The sequence below is a fragment of the Orycteropus afer genome, unplaced genomic scaffold (assembly GCF_000298275.1).
Source record: "Orycteropus afer afer isolate SDZICR_OR568_19922 unplaced genomic scaffold, OryAfe1.0 scaffold00095, whole genome shotgun sequence".
In the NCBI taxonomy this organism is placed as follows: domain Eukaryota; kingdom Metazoa; phylum Chordata; class Mammalia; order Tubulidentata; family Orycteropodidae; genus Orycteropus; species Orycteropus afer.
In genome coordinates, this window is record NW_006921682.1 from 7,135,237 (window position 1) to 7,152,113 (window position 16,877).

Below are 16,877 nucleotides of genomic sequence, written 5' to 3' on the forward strand. Positions count from 1 at the left end.
TGAGGTACCATCTTGCTCCAGCACTAGTAGCAAAGTTCAACAAGACAGAAAACAACAAATGCTAGCAAGGTTGTGGAGAGATTGGGACTCTCCACTGCTGGTGGGACTGTAAAATGGTACAACCACTGTGGAAAGCACTATGGCGATTCCTTCAAAAGTTGGAATTAGAAATACAGTTTGATCCAGCAATCCTATTACTAGGTATACATCCTAAAGAAGTGAGAGCCAGGATAAGAACAGATATATGCACACCCATGTTCATCGCAGCACTATTTACAATAGCCAAAAGATGGAAACAACCTAGATGTCCATCTGAGGAATGGATTACCAAACTATGGTACATACACACAATGGAATACTATGCAATGTAAAGAATAATGTAGAATCTGCAAAATACCGCATAACATGGATGAACCTGGAGGACATTATGCTGAGTGAAATAAGTCAATCACAAAAGGACAAATATTGTATTAGTCTGTTATTGTAAAAGTTAAGGATCGGTTTATCTGTAGTAGGAAATTTTCTTTTTTTGGTAACCAAAGGTGGGAGGGGAGGGGCGGGAAGGCTGTTAGATAGATAGAGATAAGTATTGATTTGGGTGAAGAGAAGGACAATGTACCAAATGTGAGTGACCAGTATGGCAGCATTGGGGATGAGAAAGACAGAGGTACATGGGAGGTACAGACAACAAATATGAACCCGTTTGCACATACAGTACTGCGTTGTCAGTGAAGGCAAACATGGGTATATGGATGGATAGATGGGTGGACAGGCTACACAATGAAATATGTCTATGAAATGGGGAGTGTATCCAAGAACATATTTAGGGTTGGCAGACAGTGGTCCTATAAGTTTATGTGAATGATCAGAATTCCCAGGTGTGTGGTAGAGCTGACAAGGGGAAGGTTGTGGTCACTGCTTGGTCACAGCCAGCTACCCAGAGCGACCGAGTAGTTGAAACTGCAGGCTTGGGACCATAGTCGCAGGGGACATCAAGCTCAGTTGGCATAACATACTGTACAAAACATGGTTCCACCCCCTACTTTGGCGAGTAGTGACTGGGATCTTAAAAGCTAGCAAGCTGCCATCTAGATGCAACGATGGGTCTCTCCTAGTCCAGAGCAAAGAAGAATGAAGAAAACCAAAATCCATGGAAATAATTAGTCCTAGCGACTGGTACACCATCCGATCTGCAGCCTGTATGACTGTGAGACCAGAACTAGATGGTGCCTGGCTACCACTATCATCCACTTGAAAGGGGATCTATGTATGAGATCCTTGATAGAGAGAGAGAACAATGTGGAACAAAACTCAAAATCATTTGGAGAAAAAAAAAAAAGGTGGGGACCAGGTTTGCTGGTCTGATAGAGCCTGGTGGAACCACTGAGACTATGGCTCCTAGCTGCCCTTCAGGTCTGGAATTGAACCCACAGCTGTGGTTTTCAGGCAAACAAAATACAGGCTTATGAATTAAACATTTACCTCGAGTAGATACACTCCTTGGAGAGAACAATTATGGGAGAAAGAAGGGCTGCTTATGTACAGGAAGACGGCTCAGGGAGCAGGAGTGTATGGAGGGATGGACACAGGGAAGAGGTAACTATGGGGAGGAAGTGGGAGGGGAGCTGTTGCATTGTGAACTGCTGTATGGAAAGTGAATTTGCTCTGTAAATCTTCACCCAAATCACAATTAAAAAATAAATAGATAAATATTTTCCTACTTATTTAGGAAATTAGTTGCACATACCCTTCCAAAGAGGACATCACAAACTAAATGCTTCTGTCTGCCCAGATAATACCCAGATTGGAGCAGATTTCTAAAGTAACCTAACCAGACTGAAACGATCCAGTGCCACCTCAGATTATATCTAGGTAAGAAAAAACACTGAAAGGAAATGAAATGTTACCCTCTCGGACTCTTAATGTAGGCTGCGCACGTTCCCCACAGAGACTAGCCTAGTTTGCCCAAATGATGTGAGGTCTAAGGGTCCCCTCCTCTTGGAGCAGCTCCTACATTATCTATTTTACATACCAAACTTCTCCATATTCCTTCTTTTTCAAAAAGATCACATATCTAAAAAGAGCCTGAAAACTGCTGTCTGTTAAAGAACACTAAAAAGAGAAGATGGATTAGTAATTTATTCCAATGTTCATTATTTGCCTCCTTGGAAAACTTTTCTTTTGGCTGGCATTATCATTGACTGTTCTGGAAGTTGCAAGGCATCACAAATGTTGGTTTCAGAGCAGCACTGCCCCCTCTCAGGAAAGCCCTCCTAGAAAGTATTTCCACTCAAGTAAAGGTATTTGAGTCACAGATAAATCAATGTAATGTTATTTGGAAGTTCTCCTTTACTGCTAAGGAGCTCTGGTAACATAGTGAGTAAGGCATTTGGGTGCTAACCAGAAGGTCAGCATTTCAAACCCACCAGCTGCTCTGTGGAAGGAATGTAGGGCAATCTGTAAAGATTTACAGCCTCGTAAACCCAGTGGGGATCGCTATAAGTCAGATTCAGCTCTACAGCAGTGAGTTTACTTTTTGCTTTTTCTTTACTGCTATTACTTGTACTAAAGAGAAATTTTATACTAAAGGAAATCACAGAATAACTGAATAAGATTAAAAGCCAATTTTACTTATTTTTGGAAATACAATATAATTTCACAGTAAGGCTTTATTCCAACTTTAATGATCTAACTGGTAGAGAATTAAAACCATTTGTCTTATTTCTTAAGAAACAAGTATGGTGAATTAATGTTTTATATTGATTAGATAAATGGTTGAAAGAAGTAAGACTCATTGTTTGAAATGTAGCAACTCTTATTACAATTACTGTAACTGTTGTACAGTTTCTTCTGATGTAACAGTATAGTGGACCAACACATAAATACATAAAAGGTATGAGTCACAGTCCAAACTAAACCCACTGTCACTGAGTTGATTCTGACTCATAGTGACTCTATAGGACAGAGTTTAACTGCCCCATAGAGTTCCCAACGCCATAAATCTTTACAGAAGCTGACTGCCACTTCTTCCTCTTGTGGAGCAGCTGGTGGGTTCCAACTAATGACCTTTCAGTTACCAGTCAAGAGCTTAACCACTGCACCACAAGGCCAGTGCCCCAAACACCAGTAGTGAACTGAAGCAGCAGATAATAAAAATAGTTGCTGTGGTATTATGGTAGCAGTATATGATAATAAGGGAGCTCTGGTAGTGTAGTGCCTAAGGCACTTGACTGCTAGAAGGCTGGCGGTTCAAACCCACCAGCCACTCCTCGGAAGGAAGATGGGGCAATCTACCTCCATAGTGATACTGCCTCGGAAACCCAAGCATGGGTCGCTACGAGTCGGGTCCGACTCCACGGCAAGTAACAACAACAACATATGATAGTTTATTTTCAAAATTATCTTAAATTCTGTTACTATCTTTGCCTGGCAACACGCCATGGCCCAACCAGCTGGCTCCAGGCCGGGGCTGCCGCGCCCCGCTGCCGGGAGACAAAGTCCTGCACGGAGACCCTCCGCATCCTGTGAACATGGCACTGCAAGTAACGTGAAGCTTAGGGGCCCCAGCCTGCAGCCTGTGCGAGCTCTCGGCGCGGTGCCCACCACGGCTCTGGGAGCCCGGGCCGGATGCTGTGCGGATGCTGCGCTTGGGCGGCACTCTGCTCTTGGTGGATAAATTCACAAACACAAATGGTTAACAACAAACAACGGTATTGGAATAGTGAGAATCAGCAGTTTTGCACAGGAAGCTTTGGGAGATGTTGTTTACTGTAATCTTCCCAAAGTTGGGACAAAATTGAACAAACAAGATGAGTTTGGTACTTTGGGAAGTGTAAAAGCTGCTAGTGAACTCTATGCTCCTTTATCAGGAGAAGTAACGGAAATTAACAAAGCTCTTACAGAAAATCCAGGACTGTTAACAAATCTTGTTATGAAGATGGTTGGCTCATCAAGATGACACTGAGTAATTCATCAGAACTTGATGAACATATGAATGAAGAAGCATATGGGAAATACATAAAATCTACTGAGGAGTGAAAACGGAATCCCTAAATAAACTAATAGGAAATAACTTAAAAAAAATTATATTACAGTCTTTTCAATTTAAAAGTAAATCAGTAACCATTCATCCATTGCTGATGGCAATGTAAAATGGCAGAACAACTGTGGAAAACAGTTTGGCAGTTTTTAAAAAAATTGATCATAGAACTACCATATGACCCAGCTATTCTACTCTTAGGTACATACCCAAGAGACTTCAAAGCAGTGATCTGAACAATATATACACCGACATTCACTGCACCACTATTCACAGTAGCCAAAAGGTGAAAACAACTGACATGTCTATTAATTATGAATAAACAACATGTGGTACATGCAGCCATAAAGAGAAATGAAGTTCTGATACATGCTATAACATGGATGAAACTTAAAAACATCATACTGAGGGAAATAAGTCACAAAAGGACAAGAACTGTATGTTCTTGTGTATATGAAATAAGCAAATACATAGAAACCAAAAATTATTAATGGTTACCAATGGTGGAATGGAAGGTGCTTCTGGTTAGGGGCAGGGAGTTTATGTTAGTGGTGGTGGAATAATTTGAAAAAGGATGGAAGAATGTTTGTACAACTTGAATGTAATCAATGTCACTGAATTATGCATGTAAAGTTGTTGAATTGGGTATATTTTCACCACAATAATTTAAGGTGAAAAAATGTGAATATTCTGTTAATTCTGGACTACCATGCATTTTTTTCCATCATTTAAAAAATCTTAACATACTAATATTTTAGAACTCTATATATTGCTATAATACTAAATACATAATAGGCAAAGTGTACTGCTTAAAAAAGAATTATTTATTTTTCAGGGCCATCCTCTCCTCTAACAGAAATCCAAGTTAGTCATTAGTTTCCTCATCCATTAATGGGTTCCTAAACCCAAGCAGGCTTCTCCTATAGCAGGAATTTTTTCATATTGCTCATCATCATAGTGTCACTGCCATTGATTGCAACTCACAACGACCCCCACTGGGTGCCCCATCTTCCTTCTGTGGAGCGGCTGGTGGGTCTGAACTGCCAACGTTCTGGTTAGCAGTCAAATGCCTCAGGCACTGTGCCACCAGAGTTCCATATATGTATAAAATATACTATTATACTTATTTGTCATTGTCAATTTGATTCTGACTTGTGGTAAACACATACATGTGTGTAGAGTAGAAATACCCCATAGGATTTTCAACACTCTGACCTTTCAGAAGCAAATCATCAGGCCTATCTGTCTTCCAAGATGCCTCTGGGTGGATTCAAACCACCAACCTTTCAGCTAGCAGTCAAGCATTAATTTGCATCCTCTAGGGATTCTAATATACTATCTATATAATCCACCACTTGTCTGTCAGTTTGTCATATTATGGTGGCTTGAGCGTTGCTGTGAGGCTGGAGACTATGCCACTGGTGTTTTCAAATACCAGTGGGTCACCCACGGTGGACAGGTTTCAATGAAGCTTCCTGACTAAGACAGACTCAGAAGAAGGAAAGGACCATCCACTTCTCAAAGAACTGGCCAATGAAAGCATTATGAATAGCAGTGAAACACTGTCTGAAACATTAATGAAAAACTTTATGAAACATTGTCCAATATAGTGCCAGATGATGAGCCCCTCAGGTCAGAAGGCACTCAAAATACTACTGGGGAAGAGCTGGCTCCTCAGAGTAGAGTCAACCTTAATGATGTAGATGGAGAAAAGCTTTTGGGACCTCCATTTGCTGATGTGGCATGACTCAAAATGGGAAGAAACAGCTGCAAACATTCATTAAAATCGGAACATGGAATATACAAGTATGAATCTAGGAAAACTGGAAGTTGTCAAAAATGAAGTGGAACGCATAAAGATCGATATCCTAGGCATTAGTGAGCTGAAATGGACTAGTTTTGGCCATTCTGAATCAGCCAGCCATATGATCTACTATGCTAGGAATGACAAATTGAAGAAGAATGGCGTGGCAGTCATCACCACAAAGAATGTTTCAAGATCTATCCTGAAGTACAATGCTTTCAGTGATAATATACATATGCCTACAAGGAAGACTAATACTACTATTATTCGAATTTACGCACCAACCAGCAAAGCCAAAGATAAGGAAATTTAAGAGTTTTACCAACTTCTGCAGTCTAAAATTGACCAAACATGCAATCAAGATGTGTTGATTATCACTGGTGATTGGAATGCAAAAGTTAGAAACAAAGAAGAATGACTGGTAGTTAGAAAATAGGACTTTGGTGATAGAAATAATGCTGGAGATCACCTGATAGAATTTTGCAAGACTACTGACTTATTCATTCCAAATACTTTTTCAAGAACACAGATGGTGGCTATACACATGGACTTCACCAGATGGAGAACACAGGAATTAGATCAACTACATCTGTAGAAAGGCAATGGAAAAGTGCAGTATCTTCAGTCAGAGCAAGGCCAGAAGCTGACTGTGGAACAGACCATCAACTGCTCATATGTAAGGTTCAGGTTGAAGTGAAGACAATTAAAAGAAAGTCCACGAGAGCCAAAATATGACATTGATTATATCCCTCCTGAATTTAGAGACCATTTAAACAATAGATTTGATGTATTGAACACCAGTGACCAAAAACCAGAGGAACTGTGGGATGACATCAAGAACATCATCCATGAAGAAAGAGAAAGGTCATTAAAAAGACAGAAAAGGAAGAAAACACTATAATGGATGTCAGAAGAGACTCTGAAACTTGCCCTTGAGAGGACAGTAGCTAAAGAAATGGAAGAAATGACAAGGTAAAAGAGCTGAATAGAAGATTTCAAAGAGCAGCTTGACAAGACTTTGTCTCACCTATTTGGTCATGACCATTCCCTGGAGAAGGATGTCATACTTGGTAGGGTGGAGGTCGACAAAAGAGGGGGAGGCCTTCAACAAGATGGATTGACATGGTGGCTGCGATGATGGGCTCAAGTATAGCAGCGATCATGGAGCTGGCGTGAGATCAGGCAGTGTTTTGTTCTGCTGTGCATGGGGTCACTATGAGTCGGAAATGACTCGACGGCACCTAACAACAACAACAACTGGTAGCACAGTGCCTAAGACACTTGACTGCTAACCAGAAGGCTGGCAGTTCAAACCCACCAGCCACTCCTTGGAAGGAAGGTTGGGCAATCTACTTCCATAGTGATACTGCCTCAGCAACCCAAGGAGGGGTCGCTATGAGTCGGGTCCGACTCGACAGCACATAACAACAATGAAGAAATTGGCAAAAAACAAGGCTCCAGGAATTGACGGAATACCCATTGAGATGTTTCAACAAAAGGAAGCTGTGCTGGAGGCACTCACTTCTCTATATCAAGAAATTTGGAAGACAGCTACCTGGCCAACTGACTGGAAGAGATCCATATTTGTACCCATTCTAAGTGGAATTATCAAACAATATCATTAATATTAAAAAAAAAAAAAAAACCTCACTGCTATTGAATCGGTTCCAACTCGTAGGAACCCCTTTTTGGATTTCCGAGGCAGTATCTCTATGGAAGTAGATCGCCCCAGGAGTGGCTGGTGGGTTTGAACCAGCAGCCTTTTGGTTAGTAGTCAAATGCCTTAGGCGCTATGCCACCAGAGCTCCCACACGCAAGTAAAATCTTACTGAAGATAATTCAAAAATGGTTGCAGCAGTATATTGACAGAGAACTTCCAGAAATGTAAGCTGGATTCAGAAGAGGACATGGAACAAGGGATATCATTGCTAATGTCAGATGGATCTTGGCTCAAAGCAAAGAATGCCAGAAAGATGTTTACTTGTGTTTTATTGACTGTGCAAAAGCATTCTATTGTTTGGATCATAACAAATTATGGATAATATTGAGAAGAATGGGAATTCCAGAACACTTAATTGTATTCATGAGGAACCTGTACATAGACCAGGAGGCAACTGTTCAAACAGAACAAGGGAACACTGCATGGTTTAAAATCAAGAAGGGTTGTATCCTTTCACCAAACTTATTCAATCTGTTTGCCAAGCAAATAATCCAAGAACCTGGACTATATGAAGAAGAACATGGCATCAAGACTGGAGGAAGAATCGTTAACAACCTGCAATGCACAGACAACACAACTGTGCTTGCTGAAAGTGAGGATGACTACTTGAAGCAATTTTTGATGAAGATTAAAGACTACAGTCTGCAGTATAGATTACAACTCAACATAAAGAAAACAAAAATCCTCACAACTGGACCAATAAGCAGCATCGTGATAAAGGGAGAAAAGATTGAAGTTGTCAAAGATTTCATATTACTTGGTTCTACATCAACGCCAATGGAAGCAGCAGTCAAGACATCAGATGATGTATTGCACTGGGAAAATCTGCTGTAAAAGGCCTCTTTCAGGTGATGAAGGGCAAAGATGTCTCCTTGAAGACTAAGGTGTGTCTAACCCAAGCCATTTTATTTTCAGTCACCTCATATGCATGTGAGAGCTGGATAGTGAGTAAGGAAGACATAAGAAGACCTAAGAAGAAGAGGTGATGCTTTTGAGTTGTGGTGTTGGTGAAGAATACTAAAAGTACCACGGACTGCCAAAAGAACTAACAAATCTGTCCTGGCAGAAATGCAGCCGGAATGGTCCTTGGAAGCAAGAATGGCTAGATTTTGTCTGACCTACTTTGGTCATGTTGTCAGAGGGACCATTCCCTGGAGAAGGATATAATGCTTGGTAAAATGGAGGATCAACGAAAAAGGGGAAGGCCCTCAACGAGATGGACTGACACAGTGGCTGCAACGATGGGATCAGGTATAGCAAGAATTGTTAGGCTGGCACAGGACCAGGCAGTGTTTTGTTCTATTGTACATAGGGTCGCTGTGAGTTGGAGCTGACTTGATGGCACCTAACAACAACACCAATATCATCTATATAATGTACTATGTATATATAAAATCTGAAACTCTTCCTGCCTGTGCCTTTAGTTTCAAATGAAAAGGGATAAGATTGTTTTGTTTGTTTGTTAGTTCACTCTGCTTTGTACTTTATTAGTATAAAAATAACCTCTAGCAAGAACTGGAAAAAAGTAGAAAAGAAATGAAGTGGAATAACTTAAAAAGAGAAAAAAATCCATTGCTATTTAGTCATTCCAACTCATAATGACCCTGTACAAACCCAAACCCACTACCTTCCAGTCGATTCTGACAGCAGCCCTCTAGAATGGCGTGGAATTGCCGATAAAGGTTTCCAAGGCTGTAAATCTTTATGGAAGCAGACTGCCTCATCTGTCTCCCACAGAACAGCTGGTGGGTTCAAACCACTGACCTTTTGGTTAGCAGCAACCGAATGCCTTAACCACCGTGCCACCAGAGCTCCTATAGGACAAAGCAAAACTGCCTCCATAGGGTTTCCAAGGCTATAATCTTTATGGAAACTGCCACATCCTTCTCCTACAGAGCAGCTGGTGAGTTTGAACTGCTGACCTTTTAGTTGGGAGCTAAGGGTTTAACCACTGCTCCAAGGATCCTATGGAATAACTGTAACTATATAAAGAGGAGAGCAACACTGACTGCTATGAACAGGACTAGGCTCTATGTTATAGCTATTTCTTAACTTTTTTGGGGTCACAGACCTAAGAATCTGAAGAAAAGCACTGCCCTTCTCCCTAGAAAAACATATGTTAAGTATAAAAAGGTACAATTTCAAGGGATGCACTGACCACTTGAGGTGTATCATCCATGGACCCTGGGTTACAAAGTGCTGCTCTGAAGAAATAATGTCATGTTCCTCAAAGGCAGGATAAGTTCATAAAGAATATTCCCTGTCAAACCTGAGCTATATTTCATTACTCCTGTATTATAAAAATGAGTGTCATGGATACCAGAGCTTGAAGAGAAGTGAGGATACAGAAGAGTTAGGACAGACATATCAGAGGCATAAATTTGTCACATACAGCAAGGGATAAATTAAAAGTCTTTAAAAAGCCATTGTTCTTCTCCTAGGGGTTCAGTATCTGAATTGCACATTTCATTGTCCTTATTTCTGTATGGTTTTGAGTTTTCCTCTGACTTCTACAGTACTAAAATGAAATGTTGCAAATGTGTTGACAAAAATGAGACACTCTCTATTGTTTTTATGGCTGCATGAAAAATGGTTTTCAAAGAGAGTGTAATAGTTGTTGAGTGCCAAGAAATGGAAAGTCACAATGGCTTTGGTTCTGCATTCACTGCCTAAATGACTTACATGTTCTCATCCATTAGTGGCATGGGTCTAACTATACTGGAAAAAAAAACTCACTGCCATCGAGTTGATTCCAACTCATAGCGACCCACTTTGGGTTTCCGAGGTGGTAAATCTTTATGGAAGTAGACTGCCCAGTCTTCCTTCCACAGAGTGGTGTGTTGAACTGCCAACCTGCAGGTTAGCAGTCAGATGCCTTAGGCACTACGCCACCAAAGCACCTTCTAACTCTACTGGGCAGCCCAAACTAAGCAGTTGGGAAGAAGGCAGCTAGTTCAGTGCAGAGTTTGTTCAGTCCCACCCCAGCCCCCAAACAGCAACCATCTCTAAAATTAAAATATCTACAACATAGCTGCATTCTTTATTTTCTGTTTTAAGAAGAGAACTACAATTTGAAGTCATCTACTGATTTTGATTCTGTGTAAGTAACTTCATTTGCTGACTTGAAATTTTAGAAAAGCCCTCATACCCTATCTCTACCTGATACTGTGGGAGAGCTCTAAAAACCAAACTCAGCAGAAAGCAGCTTCCAAAATAGGACCCAAACTGAGGAGTTTCCTAATATACCATATTTAAAATAAGACCTAACTTCAGTGGAGTCACACAAGTACTTATGCCATCTTTATTTTCTAAACCCAACTTCACTGTTACTGTTAGTTGACATCAAGTCAATTCCAACTCATGGAATAAAGTTCTGGGATAGAGCACCTCAGTGGAACTGTCCCATAGGGTTTTCAAGGAGGCAGTGACCTTTCAGAAGCAGATCAACAGGTCTTTCAATTCACCTCGGAGTGGGTTCGAACTGCCAACTTTTCGGTTACCCATCAGGCGCTTAACAGTTTTGCCACCCAGGGTCTCCAAACTCAACATCAGGTAAGATGTATTTACTTGTTGTTAAACAGAAGAAATACTTTTAAGAAAACAAAGCTTACTTCTTCAGCTGTTTCAGGAGGTTCTTCAGGTAATTCAAGAACCTAAAGAAAAGGAAGTATTAGTAACAGGAATGTCAACATTGTCAAACAGAAAAAAAATAATAGGAAGAGGCCCTTTCAATATAGAGTTTTGACATGTGTAAACTTACTAAAACTCTTTCTCTTTTCATATACACCTATAGAATTACAGTGAGGGCTAAACTAATGTTGTGGGTAAGCAACCTTGTGTTAGTAACATAAGAATGAGATTTGGGATAACAATACCAATCTGCACACATTTAAAGAATTTTGCTTTTATGAAGTTCACAGACACCATACACATATGTACTATTAAAAGCAACAAAGGCTAAATGTTAACACAAGTTACATTCAGTAACATCCCAAAATTATTAAGGTTTGTACATATGTATATTTTAACACAAGTGCATAACTGTCCTCACTGGGCCTTCTAGGGAAGACTACCATATTTTTCACAAATAGTACACCCAGGTAAATAATGTGCTCACACATACAACTCACAGAAATGACAAAATTTAGCAATAAAGTTCTGGAATAGGCACCTATGCATATACCATGCACATCATTACATTTCTAGAAGTGAGTTTTGGCCTCGTTCATCCTCATTCAACAGTCTGAAAATGTTACCTTTGATTACATTTGTATAGTAAAGGTACAAGCCATGGTCAAGAAGTCATGGATTGAGTTTGGCAGTACCTCAGTAACTGGAAAATAAATAGTCAAAACTGTGTGTCTGCTCTGCAGCTATTTGCACCCAGGCCTGAGAGCCCTGGAATTCCTTATAGCTGGTCTGCACCAAGGTACACAATGCCAGAGAAAAATGCAGGGCTGCCATAGCCCAAGCACAGGTTGCTGGTCCCATGGTGGCAGGGGCTGTTGCTCGCACAAATCTATATCCCTTAATGCCAGGGATCCTGGCGGCAGGACTGTTGGTGCAGGCACCAACCTACCCACAAAGCCCACAGCTCTCATGCACACCCTATGGTGTCCATGCAGACAGGAGATTCAAAAGGCCCAAACACGGCAGCTGGCTAGCAGGACAGTAGGACAATGCACATGGCTATGGCAGGCCAGCCTCACCCACTTGAGTGGCCTCTCTGGCCTGGGATGCACAGGCCCATATACCTTCTGGGCTGGGGCTAGGTGCCCTGGTGAGGACTGCTTTCAGGGCAGAAAAAATGATTTCTTCCTGCACTGGAGAAAGCAGTTTGCAAAGCAAGGAAGGAATCCTGCCAGGACAGAGGCTGCTTTAGAAACTCAGGAGTAGGCTGGTGAGGGTCTGCTGCTGGAAACCAAACCTCCATATCAACAGATACCAAGATGAGAAGACTTAATGTTAAATCTTTTGCACACAAAAAACAAAAAATTGAAATTGAATTCATCAACATGTAAAAAAATACATTGGTATAGTGCATTTATGAAACTAACACCCAGGGGTTGCATGGTATGTAAAAACTTGTTATGTGAACATTATATGTGTAAAAGTCCTGTAGGTGGCAACCATTCACTCCAGTTATTTTCAACATTTATTTATGTTTCCCTACTTCTGTTAATCTATTAGGTAACAATGTTCAGGCTGATGTTGTTATTATGTGCTATTGAGTCAGACCCGATTCATAGTGACCCCTCCTTGGGTTTCCGAGGCGGTATCGCTACGGAAGTAGATTGTCCAACCTTCCTTCTGAGGAGTGGCTGCTGGGTGCTGGTTAGCAGTCAAGTGCCTTAGGCATTACACCACCAGAGCTCCTGTTCAGGCTGATACTTCTCATTAAAACACTGGTTATCAACCATCTCACCTCCAGGGACCCTTTTCATTTTTTTCAAACCCCCATCTTCCTTCTACAGAGTGGCTAGTGGGTTTAAACCCCCAAACTTCTAGTTACCAGTCAAATGCCTTAGGCACTACACCACCATAGCTCCTTATCTCTATAGCTTCCTCTAAGTTTGATTCAGAACATCAGTAGTAATATTGAACAGAAAAGTGATTTATAATGAAATTAGTCACTATGTAAGGCAGTGAGAAGACTCCCTCTGGATTAAAAAACAGTTCTAATTTTCACCCAATATACCACCTCGCCCAGAGAAGAATATTCCCACAGCACATTGATACAATTCCGTGAGTAAGCATTAAGTAATGAACCTTCTTCTGTGGGGGCTGTTCAGCGGGTGAGGAAACTCCAGTGACAGGCTTTGGCAATTTCCTTCTCTTTGCTGCTTCTCTGCTTGAAGTTTCAAGAGAAGTCTGACTTGCATTTTCAAGCACAAAATCTTCATCACTCTGGTCAAAGAAAACAGACAATTTAAAGCAATATTCTCTTATCAACTTTATTCTATTCACAGTGGTTATTTCTTTGATCCTGAAGGCATTTCAGTATAAAAATATCAGTGGGTCATTACTTACACCCAGAATATTAAAGCATATCTCCTTAGACAAGAAAGCCTTGGCCTCAAGCTTTTATAGAAACTAAAATTACCCAGTTCTGGGGTTCCCTCTGATGGATAAAAGGCTGACTGGGCCCTCTGAATTTGTGACCCCTAAGTTTCTCAGTTCAATAGAAGAAGAGGAAAACCTGCATGATACCCTTTTCTCCTTTCAGTAAAGAAAACAGAATAGGGCAGTACAAGTGATTATGCCTTAAAAGACTTTGAAAATAGAACATATATGTTGGAAAAAAAAAATGTCTATGTATGTGATCATACAAAATTTCTGTTGCTGAATAGGACCCCACTATCTTGTTATATATATAAACATATTTTCGTTCTCAAACTATAATCTTTCATTTGAATTCATCACTTTAGGAGGCAAAGAATTTATTCCAAAAATCATGAAGATTACTTTTTATTATCTATTAAACTTTTTCCTTAGCAAAATAATTCACTTAAGTATGAAATTCTGAAATATATACTTAATAGTTCAATAACTCCTTCCTTCCATATTTGCTAACCTTCTAAGAAAAAGTTCTCTCTAACAATCAGACAAAAATGCTCACAATTTTGGTAGGATTTCAATTCTCCATCCATTACTTTATCTTAAGAGATTCTGTTGCAAGTAGTATCTAAGAAGAGGCTGCCTCACTGCAAACTGTGGACTTGGACTAACTGACAAACTTTCTTCTAGCTCTAACATTCTGATTCTCTTGTTCTTTGATAGTTCCAAGAGACTTAGGTCATAAAAAGACCAGTAGTCTACTCTGTCTTGGGAGCTCTGGTAGCATAGTGCCTAAGGCATTTGACTGCTAACCAGAAGGCTGGCAGTTCAAACCCACTAGCCACTCCTCGGAAGGAAGGTTAAGCAATCTACTCCCATAGTGATACTGCCTCAGAAAGCCAAGGAGGGGTTGCTATAAGTCGGGTCCAACTCGATGGTACATAACAACAACAACTACTCAGTCTCTGATATTTTGTTGTTCTACTACTAAGGTTAATATATATGCTATTACTATCATGAAGATCTAGCCTAAAAGCAAGGCAAAGAATGAGCAATTCACACTGTGACCTTTACAGAACTAGATACATGAGGCTAAAATCAAGCTATCAATACCTGGTATCACAAAAGTGAATGGAAAACAACACAATGAAATTTAAAAAAAAAAGTGAACAGAAAAACTCAACCCAGAGGAAGGAAGATGACACAGGACAGTTGCAATTTATGATGTCCATTTTTCATATTAATTTTATTACCTACCTTTGGTTATTTTATGACACATTTATCATTATGAAATGGATGAAAATGGATACTGATTGACTACAAGCGTCCTGTTTGTCTCTTGTGAATCATTTGTTTTACAAGATGGTGAAAGGAATAGTGTAAGCAAAAAAGACAAAAAGAAAAGTCTTTGGGACAGAAATGGTCTTACACAGATAATCTGTGGACATGTACTCTAAAACTTTGTACCTTTATAAGCATCTTTTTTGCTGTAAAAACAAAATGGAAAATTGTAAACTTCCATTAGCAAATGACAAAATTCATACTCAATACCAAAGTAAAAAGAGCCAAAAGTTAATGCAGCTTTTAAAAGATAGAGCAAAACAGTTAATATAATGTGAGCTTAAAACACCTTCAAGACAACTTGAGAGAAGTTGTGGATTCCTTCATACAAGAAAACAATCGTATTTATTCAGCAGTTTTCTCAAAGACTATCATACATTAGAGTTTTTCAAGGATCCAAGTTATATGCTCTTTAGGCACCAAAAACACTCGACACACAAAACTGCTGAGTAAAAATCAATACACAATCATTATCAATAAAAGATTTCTAAAAATCATATTGTACTAACAGTTTAACATAATTTTAACAGAAAAACCAATAAATATAAAAAGAAACACAAGAACCAGAAGAATTCAAAATATAAAATGAGAATATTTTCTAACCCCAAGTTTGTGACCATTGCTTAACTTCCAGGTTTCACCCATCATTTGATAAAAGCGCTCTTCCAGTTTTTTCAATTTCATTTCCTGGTGAGGTTTTAAAACATTCTCTATGTATCTGTTGGCCTGTTGAGAAAAATTAATTAAGTGTTATTAGTACACAAGTTAATGTTCCTCAATATGTACTCTGCCTGTGAAGTTTTAAATAAGGACTGCATATAAAATTGTGTTTTCACAATAAAAGACAACATAAAAGACAATACCTTCAACTTTTGCTTCCCTCTATTAAAGTTTGTGTTTGTAAGTAATGAAACACAAATGTTCTATACTTATATTTGTATGGCTGGCTGGCTATATATCCTTTAAAAGGTTTTCACTGCAACAAAAACTTATTGGGGTCCAGGGATACAAAGATGAATAGGACATGGTTCCTGACTTGTAGGAGCTTTGAGTCTCAGCACTTTGTTCAAGGCATTATGCCCCCTCATATTGTCAGATCCTAGAAGGCATGAACTTGTTTAGAGGAATGTTAATTGTACAGTCTGATCATGGTAAAGCAGGAAAAATAGTAGTTGGAATTAAAACACATGGATTGGGATATCTGGGTTTGAAATAACAAAATAAAACCAGTTCTCTCTTTCTCTTCTTGAAAATCATCCCAAATCAACCAGGGGAGCAAAAATAGAAATTCAAATTCTATCACTGATGAAACAAAGCAACACTAACCCCCAAACCACTATATTTGAACACAGATGGAAGATGATAACTGATACAACAGAATCGAAAAGGCTGAAACCTAAGTGCTTGCAAAGGAGGATAACAGTAACAAGCCAGCCAGTGTATTACACCGACCCTGTAACAGCTCATACGCCAGGGCCAGGAGATGGAGTGAGGCACAGGGCTGAAAACAGAGGATGGAAGCTGAGAAGGGGAGACAGGCCATGCACGGACCAGTCAGGAGTCTGCAGTGAATCAATGGTTATTATTACTCTAATTCTTGGCACCTGGAAAACCTAAGGAGGGGTCACTATGAGTCAAAATCAACTTGATGGCGGAGAGTTTGGGTGTTGTTTGTTTGTTTTTTAGAAAAAAGGAAAGACAATAAAAGAGATATTAAATCCCCAGACCCACTATCCTACTCTATAAAGCCACGTATGGAAGGTTTATTCTCTGGGAAAATGAATGAACCAGGGAAGCTTCAGATTCACAGATCCTAGGGCTAGTGGAAGGCAGGAGTACAAAACAAAAATAGAGGAAGAGAAAATGTGTGTACTGAAAGGTAAGACTTCTCAGTTTCTTCCTCCTACTTGTTACTT

General features: G+C 39.8%; 1 protein-coding gene and 1 pseudogene across 1 annotated transcript in view; one reads left to right on the forward strand and one right to left on the reverse strand.

Annotated features, from left to right (window-relative positions):
* The window catches only part of UBXN8 (UBX domain protein 8), a 40,954-nt gene that overhangs the window by 8,462 nt on the left and 15,615 nt on the right, over window positions 1-16,877 (reverse strand). Inside the window, exons 4-6 of the mRNA XM_042781198.1 lie at window positions 15,565-15,687; window positions 13,333-13,470; window positions 11,175-11,216 (exon numbers count right to left, since the gene is read on the reverse strand). Coding sequence (XP_042637132.1) covers window positions 11,175-11,216; window positions 13,333-13,470; window positions 15,565-15,687 — 303 coding nt within the window. The remainder of the gene's footprint in view (window positions 1-11,174; window positions 11,217-13,332; window positions 13,471-15,564; window positions 15,688-16,877) is intronic.
* Window positions 3,531-4,038, forward strand: LOC103198512 (annotated as a pseudogene).